The sequence below is a fragment of the Bidens hawaiensis genome, unplaced genomic scaffold (genome assembly GCF_021521415.1).
Source record: "Bidens hawaiensis isolate Kalapana, Puna unplaced genomic scaffold, B.hawaiensis_p1.1 tig00032903_1, whole genome shotgun sequence".
Lineage (NCBI taxonomy): Eukaryota > Viridiplantae > Streptophyta > Magnoliopsida > Asterales > Asteraceae > Bidens > Bidens hawaiensis.
In genome coordinates, this window is record NW_027495638.1 from 217,887 (window position 1) to 229,198 (window position 11,312).

At 32.0% G+C, this 11,312-nt stretch overlaps 1 protein-coding gene and 1 pseudogene across 1 annotated transcript; one reads left to right on the forward strand and one right to left on the reverse strand.

Moving 5' to 3' along the window:
- Positions 1-2,303: 2,303 nt before the first annotated feature.
- LOC143584292 (uncharacterized protein At5g02240-like) lies at positions 2,304-6,560 on the forward strand. Its single transcript, XM_077066378.1, has 7 exons — positions 2,304-2,484; positions 3,086-3,357; positions 3,439-3,475; positions 3,544-3,641; positions 3,746-3,807; positions 6,067-6,190; positions 6,293-6,560. The coding sequence occupies exons 1-7, from the start codon at positions 2,322-2,324 to the stop codon at positions 6,410-6,412; spliced, it is 876 nt and encodes a 291-aa protein (XP_076922493.1). The 5' UTR covers positions 2,304-2,321; the 3' UTR covers positions 6,413-6,560.
- Positions 6,561-8,260: 1,700 nt separating this feature from the next.
- Positions 8,261-10,267, reverse strand: LOC143584293 (uncharacterized; annotated as a pseudogene).
- Positions 10,268-11,312: the final 1,045 nt, after the last annotated feature.

The window sequence follows — 11,312 nt, forward strand, 5'->3', positions numbered from 1 at the left end:
AGAAAACATACTACTGTGTAAGTTTCTATCTTAAAACAAAACAAAAAAGATACTTTCAACAATCACCTTTAGTACATGAAAAGAAACATTAGAGCCTGCAACTGCAATTGCATGTAATCATAGCCTTTATCTATAAATCCACTTTCCCTGTTAGCAAAAGAAAATGAAGATTAAAAATAAAGACTCAATTTGTACAAGTAATAGAAAGTACTCCTGGTAAAGGTCAACTTACAATATCATGAAACATCATTTTCGTTAACAGAAAGTTATTGACTTTTGAGAGAATTGAAGACGGAAACAAAGCTTGTGAAACAACTCTTGGATGGCCCAAGTTTTGAGACAAAAGAGGTAACCAAACAGAGTTAGGGCTTGCAAAAAACACAAGGCATCGTTGATAACAACAAAAAATAACAATTAGGTTTGGATTAGGCCATTGAAAACATGGGGCATATTTAAAGCAGAGGATAGGGTTTGATTGAACTGATACCATAACCGCCATTCAATCAATTGAACGATTCAAACCCGTAATCGTTACAGAAAGAAGTTGGCACATTCAATTGCCGCATTCAACCACTGAATTAACTGAATCTCTCAACCAATTGAAACGATTGTTGAGTAGGGATTAAATGGTGTTTAAATTTATGTCCGTATGAGTTAATAGGATACAGCATGATGTTTAATTATTATTATATATAAAGTTGTGGTGTTTTGTGGGCTTTTATTATACCTTTGCATTAATGAAATATATATAAACCTTTTGTATCTTCTAAGGATGGAAGAGTAATTTTAAAAAAATTAAGCTTAATCAATTTCCACCAAACGTTTTAAGAACGGATTATGATATTGAAAAATTACTTTTACTGTCCAATTGTAAAATGTTGTTTCTGTCCTCGTCCTCTAATTGTGAAATTACCTTGCCTATCCTTCACTCAACCTTAATAATATATATAAAAGAAAACGATTATTATATACATATATATTTTTCTCATTAAATAAATACTATATAAATAATAAGTTTGTTTAGGTTTGTGAGCTAGCTCAAGCTCTATAAGAGAAGCTCGGGCTCGCTTACTATATATATATATATATATATATATATATATATATATATATAAAGAACACCCTACATGCCTGTAAAACAATATATACTCCATACTTTTAACATATTTTCGGCCAATGATCGAGCTAGTGAGCTACCAGTTTTTTGACCCACACATGTGTATGAAAAATTGAACTAAAAGGACATATTTTACACGATATACATGTATGCATATAAGTTGAAATAAAACAAAAACAACTCAAAATAGTGGTATGCCCAAACATCATCTAGTTACTTGGACATTGGCACAATATTACAATGCTTTAGTGTAAAAGATACAAATAGTTTCATTTTGCATATCGAGCAACTTAGTTGTTTTGTGGAATTATAAATAATGTATGATGTTTACCAGCAGTTTACTGCATCATCGGAGTTCATTAGACCATATTTTTATGTATAATAATCTTTTACAGAGGTGTATATCATAAAACATTCACATATACATGTGTATAGTGTATACTATGAAATTACAGAAAATTAGAGTAGTTTACAAAACTTTTATTGATATTATTATAGTTAGGTCCAACTGAATATTTGCAGTGCCGTAAAGTCTTAAAACAAATGGTTATGTTAAACTTTTGCTATGATCAATAATTTAACACATGACAATAGGGCATATATGCACCAACTAGGCCTTTACACAGACACGGCAATTAGCCCAACATTCCGGAAGCCCATTTTATTGATTGCTTGATCCAGTCCAACCTAATGCCTCTTCTTCAATGGTTTTATATACACGTAAATTATTTTATACTCTATCCACAACAAATTACGGCTTTATTTTTAGTTCCATAATTTCAATTTGTTGCTTTCTAAGATGTTTTTTTACGTTAGTGACCTTCATATGTTAAAATTTTTAAAATGAGATTACGCGATAAAATCTAACATTTTCTTATCTTTAATTTGATTGTGGTATTGCTGTATAAAAGTAAATAAATAAATTAATAAGCGTATTGATCTGGGTGAGAACTTTCGTCATGATGTTTTAGTGTGATCAACATTATGCTTATTTATACCCCAATAAAAAGTCATATGCCTCTACCAAATAAGCTAGCCTGATATTAACGTGGTTTAGACTAATCTAACTTATGATTTTTGTTATATGATAAAATAAACGAAATGTGAAAAGATGCATCCGGATTGGATAAGGAAATCGAAAATAATCTACTCCCAAAGCTTGTCAACGTTACGAAAGCACCATAACCATTAACTAACTCACTCCATGGCTTCTCTTACACGTGTCTTCCTACCACATTTTCCCCAATTATTCTCCAATTCTAACACTCTAAACCCTACAACCACAAGAACAAGGCGATTCTCAGTCGTCTCCATGGCGGAATCCAACCGTCCCACCGTCCTCGTCACCGGCGCCGGCGGCCGAACCGGTATTAACTTCATCCTTCACTCTTAACTTCAATTCGTATGCCTTGGTCTATAATACGTGAAATTTCAAATTGAAATCCAGGTGTTCCTTCATTTGATGGTCTAGGCATCGCTAATTTAACTTCAATCTCAATCGTATGCTGGCTCAAATACTTTTCTTCCTGTATATTATAATGCGGCAATTTTCGTATTCAAGTCCTAGTGTTTGTTGATTTAGATTTGTTTAATTTAACTTAAATAGGATGCGTAAATCCTTTTCGTCACGTATGATTTGAATTTGATGATTCACTTCTCGTTAACGTAACTTCAATTGCATGCCTAAATCATTTTCTTCGTGTATTATATTTTGAGAATTTTTAAATTAAAATCCAAGTTTTCGATCATTTAGGTCTCGTTAATTTAACTTCAATCGTATGCATTAATCATTTTCTTCGCGTATGATGTGAAAATTTTCAAACTGAAATTGAAGTGTTTGTTGATTTGATGATTTAAGGCTTGTTAGTTTAACTTCAATAGCATGCTTGAATCCTTTTCTTTGTGTATAATATGAGAAATTTCAAATTGAAATTCAAGTGTTTGGTGATTCTTGATTTGATGATTTAGGTCAAATTGTTTATAAGAAGCTTAAGGAGAGGTCAGATGAATATATTGCACAAGGTTTGGTTAGAAGTGAGGAGAGTAAGCAGAAAATCGGCGGAGCTGACGATGTTTTGATTGGTGATATAACTGACGCCGGAAGTATTGTTCCGGCTATTGATGGCACAGATGCTATTGTCATTCTTACCAGTGCAGTGCCCAAAATGAAACCTGGTTTTGATCCAACTAAAGGTGGAAGACCTGAATTTTACTTTGAAGAGGGACAATATCCTGAACAAGTAACTGATTATTATTTCTTTCACTTTAAATTGGTTTGTTTTGTTTTGGTGATTGACTGATTGAATGATTGTATGTGTTAGGTTGATTGGGAAGGACAAAAGAATCAAATAGATGCTGGTAAGTAACGGTCTTAGTTAAAGTATGACTTTTGTTGTGTGTTTTTTTAATATTGTTTTGGTGTACAGCTAAAGCTGCTGGAGTGAAGCACATTGTGCTGGTTGGGTCCATGGGTGGAACAAATATTAACCATCCTTTGAACAGCCTCGGAAACGGGAATATACTGGTTCGTGTAACCTTTTCTTTCACATGAAAACGCTTACGGTTTGGGTTTGAAGTGAATGGCGTTTTGATTGGTATGTAACTGTTTGCATGTATTGTTGATTGCAGGTTTGGAAGAGAAAGGCTGAACAATATCTAGCAGATTCCGGGATTCCATACACCATTATAAGGTTAGTCATGAAGATCCTTATCATTTGCCATGCGATTTGCAACTTGGCAATGATAATGATGAATTTAGGGGTGTAAACAAGCCGAGCTTGAGCTTACCATAAGATCGAGTTCGGATCGTTTAGCTTAACAAAGCACAAGCGCGGCTTATTTCGAGCTCTATATTTAAAGCTTGAGCTCGGCTGATGATAAATTTTTAAAGCTTGAGCTTGGCTTGTTTTGATATCTGTTAAATATTTATTTACTTTTTATCTATCTACACATAATTATTTTTGTATGTGTTTATAATTATAATTTTATACATGTAGTATAATACTATTTAGTTATGTTCATCATAATTATCTATATCTATACTATATATAATATGTAAGTGATGGGCAAATTAAGACGGTACAATTTAAGAGTTTTACAAGTTATAATGCATAAGTTACATGTTTAAGTAGGGATAGATTTGTCTTTTACACACATTCACCCACGTTCATTTGATTTGTATAAAAATAATTACAAGTATAGCACCTCAACTTTACTTAAATTTTGTAAATTTAAGAATTAGTTACAATTTTAATCCCTCATGATTACCCATTTTTTTTACTCTTTAACTTTATTTTTTTTGGTTTTCTTCATATATGTTTTACAAAAATATGGTTAACAATAATCCGAACATACCTATTTAAAAGAGCTTATTTTTGTCGACGTCTCAATATAATTTTTTTTTCCAAAACAAATCGACGGTTTAAAATGTACAAGTCATTACTGCATGAATGTACAAGTTTCTTAAAGGACAAATGTTTACAATCTCATCTTTCCATATAATTACATATCTAACCCTTTATCTTTTTAAATTGTTACAATTCAAAATTTAAGTAATACCTACAACTTTGACCCTCAAGTTTATCCAAATATTACTCAACTTTTATTTATTTTTTTTCCTTCTTATGTGTTTTATTAAAATGTGATTAAAAGTATTCAAGTTACATAAATATTTAAACTAATTAAACGAACATGAGTCACGCTCGGTATGAAGTTCGAGTCGAGCTATATCCTTGGCTTGGTGTGCTAACAACCTTTAAGTATTGTTTCCCACTACATCGTGCGGGCACCTGACTAGTATATATAATATGCTTATTATGTAATATATATTTATCAACTAAAAATTGTATTTTAATAAAACAGGGCTTTTGAGCCTAGCCGAGCTCAGGCTTGGGCATGTTTTGTAAAGGAGCTTATTTCTTGGGTCGAGCTTAGCTCGTTTTGCTTAATAGAGGTCGAGCTCAGATCATTTGGAGCTCTATATTCATAGCTCGAGCACGATTGATGAGAAATTTTTCAAGGAGGAGACTACCAACTACCTAGTTTATTTTTTGTTAAATAATTACATTATATATGATGCAAGATATCTCCTTATTTGAATTCAGATTTTTAATATCTTTATTATTTTTATGTTTATCTAGTTTCCATGTTTATCGTTTTCATATTTAGTATAAATAGGGTTATCATGGTTTAGTTTATTAGTTTTTGATTAAGTTATTATTATAAGAACATTGTTCTTGAACCTTTGGTTCAGTTTTATGGTCTTTGTTAATCATGAGTCTCTCGAGCCATTGATTGCTTCCAAAACTGCATCAGTTAGTCTCTCGAGCCATTGATTGCTTCCAAAACTGCATCAGTTACTGATGCAGTTTTGGAAGCAATCAATGGCTCGAGAGACTCATGATTAACAAAGACCATAAAACCGAACCAAAGGTTCAAGAACAATGTTCTTATAATAATAACTTAATCAAAAACTAATAAACTAAACAATGATAACCCTATTTATACTAAATATGAAAACGATAAACATGGAAACTAGATAAACATAAAAATAATAAAGATATTAAAAATCTGAATTCAAATAAGGAGATATCTTGCATCAATATATATATACACAACACACATATAAATTTATATCTATAATTTTATACATGTCAATATAAGATATATTGTTTAGTTAGTTTTATTTTAACTATTTGTATGTAGATACGCCGATCACAAAGACATATGTATACATCATATAGTTAATTTTTTTATATGAATTTATTACATTTATATGAATAGTAGGCTCGTGAGCTTAGCTGAGCTCGGTATATGAAGCTCAAGCTTGGGCCCGTTTATTAAACAATCTCATTTTTATGCTTAAGCTTATTTAAGCTTGGCTCGTTCGAGCTTTTAGCGAGCTGATCTAGAGTTGGCTCGGCTCATTTACACCCTTGATGATGATGCAGGGCCGGGGGTTTACAAGACAAGGAAGGTAGTGTTCGGGAGCTTCTTGTCGGTAAAGATGATGAGCTTCTTCAGACTGAAACTAAAACCATTGCCCGAGCAGATGTGGCTGAAGTCTGTATCCAGGTATTATATACATCTTTTCATGTCGGTGCTAAAATATTAAATATTAAATCCGAGCAGCAGTTGGTTTGGGGCTTTGTGTGACATTTGGTGAGTTCATTGCAGGCGTTGAAATATGAGGAGGCGAAGTTTAAGGCATTTGATCTTGCCTCCAAACCCGAGGGTAGTGGAACCCCGACAAAAGACTTCAAGAGCTTATTTGCCCAGATCACTGCTCGGTTTTAACCTATCATTCACGGTACTATAATAAATTCCAATGGTGTCAACTGTTTGATGTATTGTCGGGATCTAGTGTGAATGCCGGATACGGATGAGATGTAATAATGTCGGATATATTCAGACACCTTTATATTAGATAAGTTATGGATCATTTTCTAGTAAATTGAAACCCAATTCAGCTGAAGGTGGTGTTGCATTATTAGTAAAATGTGAGGTTTTTTTTTTTTTTTTTTTTTTTGCTACATGATACATAACGAAAGGTTGGTAAATCTCTCATAAATTTTTAAGATGAAAACTTTTGACTAAGTTTATCAAAGGTCATATAATGTCATTATTGATTGAAAGTTTAGCAAGCGCTCTTGACGACGTCATCATTGCGTGATATGAAACTTTTTATTGCATTCGACAATGAGTTTCATCGCGAAGTCATCAACCTTGTCAAAATTTAAAACACCATTTCATCCTTAGCTTCTTCAGGTTTTCGGTTTTTTATTATAATCCTTATAATTTATCTAAAATAGATGAGGTTTTTTTATTATAGTCCTTATAAATTATCTAAAATACTTATGATAAATTTGTTTAGAGGATTCACATCCCATCTCCCGTCTTTAACCTTATACTTAAAGCACCTCCCTATCCCATTCCTCATATTTTATGGAAAAAACATTATAGCACGAACCTTAACCACCTTTATCAATAACAAGCAATTGTGATAACACGATTTCATGAAAATCGATTACAACTTATGATCTCAATTATACAACAAATTCACACTACTCATTGAGCCATACCATCAACAATCAACATATCATCACACTACACACTGAAACTCAATGGTCTCCAAGTGAGGCTTTAATCAACATACCGATTTATGAAATTCAGTTTACACGTCTAAATAATTTGATATACACCATTCAGGATGAATTTTAATACACCACACATACACATAGATATTTAGTTCACACAACACACCCAAATTAAGTCATGCCACATAAAACTGATACATATACTTTCCAACTCATAGGTATGTAAAGTGTAAACATCATTTCCCCTAAGATCTTCAATTAGTAGATATTCTTCTATAACATGTTCCCATTTATGCAAGCTTGAGCATAACGTGTTGGTTAATTGAACAAGTTCTACCCTTAACAAAATTCCAATGCACCTATAAGGGTTGCCAGGACTCGTTCTTTCATCACTTAAAACACCTATAATTAGTCATATGTCCCCAATTTTGACATGTTGACCCATGTGATAGCTAACTCACAATGATTCATACTCAAATGCTTCCAAATATGTTATACCCATTTAGTTAAGTGAGAAGAAAAGGTGTGTGTGGGTAGGGAAGGGGAAGGGGCTCTATTCGTATACAAGCTTATGTCTATGCTCTTAAATATGGGCACCACCACTATAAAGAATATTCCAACTTCGGTAATGTAGAGCAAGTGCTATGATCCTCCTTCGAGAGAAACACTATTACCACTACAACAAACATCTTTAGAAGAATGTATTTAAGCCATTTACCATTTTTAACAAGTTTGTCTCATTGCATCAATCAAAATACACAAAAAATTAGCTTACTAAGCATACCCACATAGCTCAAGCATTACCAAGTTTATAGATGTTAAATGTTGAAATAAGTCAAAAATTTCACTATTCTAGGTATGTGAGAGTTCAACCTTTATATAAAACATAATTTAAACATTATCTAACAGGTTATAGTTTGCAATATATAAATTTCAAACACAAACAGAAAGGTAAAGAGCATATGATTCTATAAAAATAAAGAGAAGAAAGCAACAGATTTTATAATTCATCAAAACTAAAACAAGAAACTAAAAACTTACAAGCACTCTAAAATACAAACCCAAACAAGTAAAACAAAACCGCCATCATTATTGTCCAAACCTTAAACCCAAACCCTAGTTCACTTCCTGTGCCCTTCTGCGCACCTTCCGGTGCCGGAGCTGGTGACGGAGATTCTTCACTTGCTGACGGTGCCGGAGCTTTCGGAGAAGGCGGTAATTGTGTTGGCGCCGCCGGAGACTTCGCCGGAGGTGTTGCAGGAGACTTCGCCGGAGGTGTCGCAGGAGACTTCGCCGGAGTTGTCGCCGGAGGTGTCGCAGGAGTTGTTACCGGAGACTTCGCCGGAGATATCGCCGGAGTGGGGGCGGGTGATGGAGCGAAGGGTTGTGGGTAAGGGAACGGAAGTGGTTGAATGGGTGCGGGGCTGTCGGCGGTGGTGGGGGTTGGGGCGGAGTGGCTGCCGGAGTTGGGTACTCGGATGTCAACCTTTTGGCGGCTTTACAGTGGTTCGGTGAGGTGCAAGTGAAGAAGTAGTGGCCGGGATATTTGATCGGAAACTTGTCATCGCCGGAGGTGAATGTTTCGTGAGCGGTGGTGACGTTGCAGTTTGTATAATCGGGGTATGAAACCCTGACCACGTTGTGGAAGATTTGATTGTAACTAAAAACTACAAAGTAAAAAGAAAAACTTAGTATTATATTAAAGTAATAAAACATTTATATTGAATAAAACAATTGTTTTAATGCACACCCGTAAATTTGTTTTTGAGACCAAGTTATTAACAATTTCAATTAAAATTTTAAGAATAACAAGTGGTTAGTCTATAAATTGAGAAGATTTTGTTTAGTTAAATGCTATATAAAGCTATTAATATAAAAAATTGGATGAAGATTTTTGATATCTTTGTTTTCTTTAACCAAATAATATTTTAGCAAAATATATAAAATATATTCTTATAATCTTATAGAATGTTTCCAAAATTGAAGGTTAAAACAATTAAAAAATCCAATACATATTGCCTTTTTTTTAAGTATAATAATACAATACAAAATGAAAAACTTTGATCCAAGAAAACTCCTTCTTTTCCAACTTCATTAGAAACTCATTTTGTACGTTTCGATTATTTGTATCCAATATTTTGAAAAAATAATTCAGAAAACGAGAAATTATTTAGTTAAGTGCAATATGTTGAAAAATGGTCAGATTTAAACATTCTGACACAGTTATTTTTTTATCAAATTAACAAAAGTTACACAAATACATTTGACCAAAAAAAATAATTAGAAGACATGAATTTAAGCATTCACATTATACTAGAAGAAAAGTTATTAATTTATGCATTAAATCCGATGCCATAAAAAGATGGTATAAAATATGAATCGAATATTGATTAAATTCACACACATTCTGTATATACACACTATATATCATTCTATAGAATTTTTGTGACCGGAAGAAAGATAATATATAATATAAAAAAATAAATAATTATTATTTAATTAAATAGAGGTAAATATGAGGACCCAATGTGAATGCCATACATGTGAAATAGTTAGTATTTATCTTAAAAGTATTAACGTAAATCAGATAAATTTTACCGACAAATAGATCTTAGAATAAACCGTTTGATGAACGTAGAGTCGTTCAACAAGCCATTGTCAAAGTAGTATAGGTTGATCTATAATTCATCTATAAAGGTTAAAAAAACTATAACCAAGTAACCAACTATTCTAGTAAAATTTTTTAATAATATTTATAATTTAACATAATTAAAAGAAAACAAAATTTTATCAGCACTTAAAACTATATTTCATCCGATCATATATCCATAAAAAAAAACATGAAAATAAAGTATGTAATGAGATATTGAAATAGCTTACGAATGGTGTCACCAACTCGAAATGACTTTGAAGAAGCCCAAGTTTTATAATTCACGTAACCAATGTTTGTCCAACCAGCGTCATCACCAACCTTATAAACCACTCCGCCCATCACCGCCGTCATCACCGTCGTAACAACCGCCACCACCATCGTCATCTTCATCATTGCTCTCATTATTTCCCTCTGCGTGGTTAATGAAAAAAATATTATAGCTTTGGTAGAAAGGAAAAAAATAACCGGTTTATTTATGCTTGATTTTCAGCGAAATATGGTAAATTTTTAATATTTAATTTTTTGATACTGTGAAATATTTTCCATTTATTAGTTGCTTGGTTTCAATGCGTATTACTTCCTAATTAATTAATTTTCTGATTTTTTACTAAAGCTGATGGGTTGTTAATGCAACGTTCCAATTCTTTATTTTATGGTAGATATAATCAGTATTTTTGACTCCATATAGACATATAATTAATTGCATGTTCCAATCTAGGAAAGTATAAGGCCAACTTTTAATCATTTATGTTTTATAAGTTTAGAACATTAAATAATTCTTTTAAATTAAACATATATGGTTATTGGAATTTTCTAACTTAATATGATGATAGACATTGAATAAAAGGGCATTTACATAGCTTTATTATTATTGGTTATATTGGTGCATATAGAAGACAAGAAATAAAGTTCAATTCTCAAACAAAAAAGTTAAAGCGACAAAAATATTAAACGATATAAAATCACTTGGTTTTCTTTGAATAAAAACATATCGAAAGACAATTATAATCTTTGGATATATTAGTTTAAATTCTCGTTTATGTAATTTTGTAATCATGTTGAAATTCGTTGTGTTGTTTGCCCTTCTTTCGACTCAGCGTATCTAATAAAATTTGTTTTTCGAAAAAAAATCTTTTAAAATATAATTTCTTAACTAAACTTAAATCAAAATAAATTTTATATTTAGAAGGACCTTTAATATAGAAAGTAAATAAGCACGAGAATCGTTTATACTTTTGCGTTTATTATTCCTGTACAGATAATTCAAAAATTGTTTATTTATTTGCAATATGTGCAAGTGTGTTATGTGTTTTTTACAATTTTGTATTTAAAGTTTGTAATGTGTATTTATATATAATAATTGTTCCGTCAATAGAATAATTTATTTACTTTAATCCATTTGCTAAGTAAATATCCTCACTTATGGCCCAGTGGTAGGAGACTTGGA

Excerpts from the sequence above, each read along its gene's own strand:
- LOC143584292 (XM_077066378.1), top strand. The coding sequence starts at position 2,322 with ATGGCTTCTCTTACACGTGTCTTCCTACCACATTTTCCCCAATTATTC. Across the intron at positions 3,808-6,066 it reads ATTCCATACACCATTATAAG|GGCCGGGGGTTTACAAGACA; the intron begins GTTAGTCATGAA and ends ATGATGATGCAG. Across the intron at positions 6,191-6,292 it reads TGGCTGAAGTCTGTATCCAG|GCGTTGAAATATGAGGAGGC; the intron begins GTATTATATACA and ends AGTTCATTGCAG.